This window comes from Paroedura picta, chromosome 3 (genome assembly GCF_049243985.1).
Source record: "Paroedura picta isolate Pp20150507F chromosome 3, Ppicta_v3.0, whole genome shotgun sequence".
Classification (NCBI taxonomy): Eukaryota; Metazoa; Chordata; class Lepidosauria; order Squamata; family Gekkonidae; genus Paroedura; species Paroedura picta.
The window spans coordinates 111,526,646-111,532,183 of NC_135371.1; the positions used below are offsets into that span (position 1 = coordinate 111,526,646).

Sequence of the window (5,538 nt, forward strand, 5' to 3'; positions counted from 1 at the left end):
AGAGATGTAGAAAGATTGGGACTGTGCAGGACTTCTCAGCAGACTTATTGGTTTATACTTCTTCCATACAATACAAAATCTGTTTGGAAGGAAATCCAGAAGTGGAGTGCTAAACAGAAATAGAGGGCGATTAATCTTGGGATACATTTATTATGTTGAGAGAGTTGCCATTTTAAATTTGATCCAAACAAAATTCAAAATGAATTTTGCAGGCAAAACAAAGGCATGCCGAAGGCAAAGTTTTTCATTAAAGCTAGAAAACTTCTTCAGATGAGCTTTGCACTTCCCTATTTATGCTAAGTCATTTCTGGGTATATCTGCTGGAGCTCTACTAAAACCATGACATCAATACATACAAGGAACTATCTCAGCGTTCTTCAAGAAGAGTTGGCTTAGGCATATTCAATTCATTAAATTCTCTTTTAAGACAGAAAATCTTGCTGGGTTTTAAGAAAGATACATTTTAGATTTTAAAAATACAGTACTTTTGGTGATACAGTGAGAACATTAGAATGGATCGGGAAAGGGAATGTTACATCCTCAAAACAGTGAATGCAATGCACCTTTCAGACAGAGGCCATTGTCTCCTTTTCACTTTATTTAAAAAACTACACTGTATGGCGCAAATAAACATTTGATCAAACACGCAGCAGTAACAATGGATACATTTCCAACTATGGCACTGAGGGGACATCTCACTACCACACTGAATGGCCAACTCATGATTCTCATGTCAAGTGTACATCATCTCTGCCATGTGGGACATTCTCTTGGGAATATACAAATAATACTCCGTGTACCCTGAAAGATCTTCAATAGTCACATCATCCACAAAGACACGAGCTTGCTCAGAACATGACCGGGCAGAGCCTGACGAACATGTACCAGAAGGTGACCTGTTTGGCAACGACTGTGAACGCACTTCCAGGACTGCTTTTTCGCATTCTGACAGGACGCTCCGCAAGCCAGAGAACGAATATGCTTCTATCGCTTGCCATGGGTCCCACACGGCATTCCTTGTCCAGACAAGAGCACTGTTTCACATAACTCAACTTGGATAACGACTGGAAATCTGAAGGATGGCTGGGATCCAGGCTGGTCTCAAAGGCCAAGGAGAAAGCAGGACAGCTTTTTCTCAAATTCTCTGAAGGTTGCTCACTTGTGCAAGTGCTCTGGTGCTCTGATCTGGCTCTCCTGCAGCTATTGCTGTCAAAAAGAGGGCACCTCTTTCCTCCCAAGTATGGCTCTTCTGGAACACCAGGCTCTGGACTGAGTTTGCTCTTTGAAACATCTGCCTGGCTTTTGTGCTTCAGCTGGTTACCTGCAGAGGACGCTTTCATACTGCAGTATGTAAACTTCGGGGGATGCAGGACAGGAGATTTGGAACGCCTGCGACGTTGTGGCCTCGTTGCCCCTCTCAGGGGTTTTCTTGCACACCCATGCCAGGTCTCTCTTGAGCAGATGGTCTGATACCTGGCTCCATCCCCAGTTGCTCGGACAGGAGCTCTCAGACCTGTACCTTCAGTTATTGAGGTAGACCCAGCTGGATCTACTCTCAGCTTTTTGAAAGCAGTTTGCAGACTTTCTTCTTCACCTTCTTTAGCTTCTGATTCCATTGGTAGATTGTTAGGATATTACTGGACCTGCCATATAATGAATGCCACACTCTCCACAGTCGCTGCCGGAAGTGCCAGCTCCCGTGGCAATAATTCTAGAATTGTTGTTTAAACTAGCGATCCTCAACCTGTGGGCAGCGGACCACATGTGGTCCTTCGACTAATTGGAGGTGGGCCCCGAAGGATGCCTTCTCTCCCCCCCCCAGCCCTTTACTTCATCCCCCACAGCCCTTTACAACACACTTCATTGTCGTGGAGTGCTGTATCTTATTTTGAAGGGATGTTTAAACATTACCATAGCTATCAGAGAGCGTTAGGACAGTGGCTGAGAGTAGAGGAGTAAACTACCCCCCCCCCACACCGGGCCTCAGTAAAAGGAATTGAGTGGTCCCCAGTGAGTGGTCCCCAGCGTTGAGTGGTCCCCGGTGATAACAAGGTTGGGGACCACTGGTTTAAACAACATTCTACTCCCCCCCCCAAAAAAAATCCCTCTCTGAAAGCATTTCAGAAATAAAGGGAAGTATATTTGACTATTATTCAGCACTAGAAAACACCTCACATGATTTTATGCACTAGCTATGACTTGAGCTAACCCTAGTGTTTTAAAATGTTCTGTGAACAAAAGATGCATCTTTTTTGTGGGAGGAGAGAGCAGTTGTAATAACCAACATTCATCTTGATCATTTCTGACATTTTACCTCTTATACAATACCGTCTTTAGGGAGTAGAAATAAATAGCTTTTTGCCTCAAGAATAGTTGGTGAGCAGAATATATTTGGTTTTGTCCTGGCTCCATTGTATACTTAGAAAGAAATATTTTAGTATGATGCAATCAAAGTCCAGACTGATGTGATTAAAAATGACATCAAGCAGCAGCTGCATCAATTCATTCTTGTATGAACAGAACATTAGGCATCATAAAGGAAATTACCAGTTGAAGAACTTCAGTTGCCATTCCTCCCACCCTCATCGGAACTGCTTCTTGTAGTTTTCTAACAAAGGCAGCAATCTATAAACCAGTTGAATTCCAATTCTTACATTTGAGCTGACAATGGGCCAAAATTGGCTTAAATTCAATTACTCTAGCTGAACTGCTTCATAGATTGAACTGGTTTGCAGAATTTTTTGTTGTTGAAGTAGAGTTTAAGAAAAGAAGTCTTATGCTGAAGCTCAGATCATATCAGATTTTCACAGTTGTTAATATTTAAAGAGAATGTGTTTTTGAGATCTAACTTACCTATAAGGATCCCTGATGATTAGAAATATTTTGTTTTCAGTCATGGGACAAAGGAATTTTGCATGAGCTGTGAGTTGTTCTCTTTTCTTGTTACTACTTTATACCTCAGCACTCAAACACTAATAGTGATAGTACTAATAGTACCTATAAAACTCAGGATTTAAAATTCCAATATTAATATTACATTTTCCAAAATATTTGGCTTAAAGCTTTTATCCTATTCCTGAAAGCCTTAAGGCTTTCCTTCATAGCATGCAATCACCTCATTTAGATGAAGGTCACTATAACTATAACTGATGTGCATCTCATTCTGTTCTGCTTTTTTTCTTTTTAAAGTGAAGTTGGAAAGCATCTGCCATGTTTCCTTCAAAAACCAATCTAATTCATGAAAAACGTATAAAACACTATATACATTACAGATGACACTGCATTTTTATATAGCACTCACCTCCTCACCTTCTGTTTTTCCCAGCAACACATCTAAATGTGGTGAGGGTAAAGGAGAGTCTTCAGTTGTGTCTTCTACTGCTATCACCATTGGAGGCTTTCATTAAACTGGCACTTGGTTTCAGCCAATGACTACCTGCTTCCCCTGCTCTGAAAACCAATAGAGACCAATCAAATAGCAAAAATTGCTGAGGACATTGATGGGTTAGCTGATAACTGCAATTGGTATATGCTAACTGGGAGACTTAACTGCTTTTTCTGGACAAAGACATTTCAAAGTGAGCATCTCAATTCATTGTCATGATTCAAAAATGCAACAACAGTAAAACCCTTAGAAGAAAACACGTGGGATTTTGCTGTGTGTTTTTTTTTTATGCAGTCCATATGAAGAAACACTGTTGGATTCTTGTAGAAATGGTTAGTGATGATCAGTCACTTTCACAAACCCAGCCACGCCCCGACTAGACAGGCTAGACCCCCATATATAGTATTCCAAACTATATTTCATTATAATAGTCATAGTTACATTCAATTTACTTGTTCAAATCAATTATTCCAATTAAGAGAGAAATTAAAATACGGAGGACATTTGGCCTTTCTGAGGGATTATTGAGAATGTAGGTTAGCATAAGTAGTAAGGTTAATAAACCAATACTTTTCTTAAGTTACAGTACAATCTACTTGTTCAAATCAATTATTCCAATTAAGAGATAAAGTAAAATACAGAGGACATTACGTCATTCTGAGAGCTTGTTAGCATGTTAGCATGTAGGTTAGCATGTAGAATGAGTTAATAAACCAAAGTTCTTGTTGAGTCCTGGGGATTCCATTGTTCTGAGAGTTGTAATAACTTGAATTTCAGCAGTTTTCCTTTCCATTCTGTTCTTGAAGTTCCTTTGTAATAAAACAGCTACTTTGAGGTCATGTATTGATTGTCTTGGAAGGCTGAAGTGTTCTCCCACAGGTTTATCAGTATTGTGGTTCCTGATGTCATATTTGTATCCATTTATCCTTTGGCGTATATCCCTGTTTGTCCTATTTGAGTTTCATCTTCAGGATCTGGCCTTCTAAGGAGCAGTCTGGGCTGATCTCCTCTAGGACTGACCGGTTTGTTCGCCTTGCAATCCAAGGGACTCTCAAGAGTCTTCTCCAGCACCAGAGTTCAAAAGCCTCAATTTTTTGACGCTCGGCCTTCCTTATGGTCCAACTTTCACAGCCATACATTGCAACTGGGAATACCATAGCCTTGACTAGATGCACTTTTGTTGGCAGGGTGATATTTCTGCTTTTTAGAATGCTGGCTAGATTTGTCATAGCTTTCCTCCCCAGGAGCAAGCGTCTTTTAATTTCTTTGCTGCAGTCCCAATCTGCAGTGATCTTGGAGCCCAGAAAAATAAAATCTGTCACTACCTCCATTTCTTCCCCATCTATTTGCCAGGAATTGAGAGGAATTGATGTTGAGTTTCAAGCCAACTTTTGCACTCTCCTCCTTCACCCACATCAACAGGCTCTTTAGTTCCTCTTCACTTTCTGCCATTAGAGTGGTATCATCTGCATATCTGAGTTTGTTGATATTTCTCCCTGAAATCTTGTTCCCAATTTGTGACTCATCTAACCCCGCTTTTCTCATGATGTGCTCCGCATACAAGTTAAATAGGCAAGGCGACAGTATACAGCCTTGCTGAACTCCTTTCTCAGTTTTGAATCAATCAGTGATTCCGTGCCCGATTCTCACTGTTGCTTCTTGACCTGCATATAGGTTTCTCAAGAGACAAATAAGATGCTCTGGTATTCACATCTCTTTAAGAACTTGCCACAATTTGTTGTGCTCCACACAATCAAAGGCTTTCGCATAGTCAATGAAGCAGAAGTAGATGTTCTTCTGGTACTCCCTAGCATTCTCCATGATCCAGCGTATGTTGGCAATTTGATCTCTATTTCCTCTACCTCTTTGAAATCCTGCCTGTACTTCTGGAAGTTCTCAGTCCACATATTGCTGGAGCCTAGCTTGTAGGATTTTGAGCATAACTTTAAGATGGTAACTAGAGACAAACAGGTATGTTTGTCAGTCCGTAGACTTCCGGTATAATGTGGTCTCTAGGCATCCACTGTCTATTTTTCTACAGTGTCCAGAAAATGTATGGGATGTTAGTATACAGGGCTTTCAAATCCATGATGGCCAAATCGTGTTCTCTGGACGGTTGTCCAAAGACTGTATTTTCTTCAGAAAGTCTTTGG

The 5,538-nt window shown here is 40.7% G+C and overlaps 1 protein-coding gene across 1 annotated transcript; it reads right to left on the reverse strand.

Moving 5' to 3' along the window:
- Positions 1-573: 573 nt before the first annotated feature.
- LOC143832572 (oxidative stress-responsive serine-rich protein 1-like) lies at positions 574-1,682 on the reverse strand. The gene is given in 2 exon segments (XM_077327180.1): positions 574-1,003; positions 1,005-1,682. Coding segments are annotated over 2 exon segments (882 nt in total). The 5' UTR covers positions 1,617-1,682; the 3' UTR covers positions 574-733.
- Between the last annotated feature and the right edge of the window lie 3,856 nt (positions 1,683-5,538).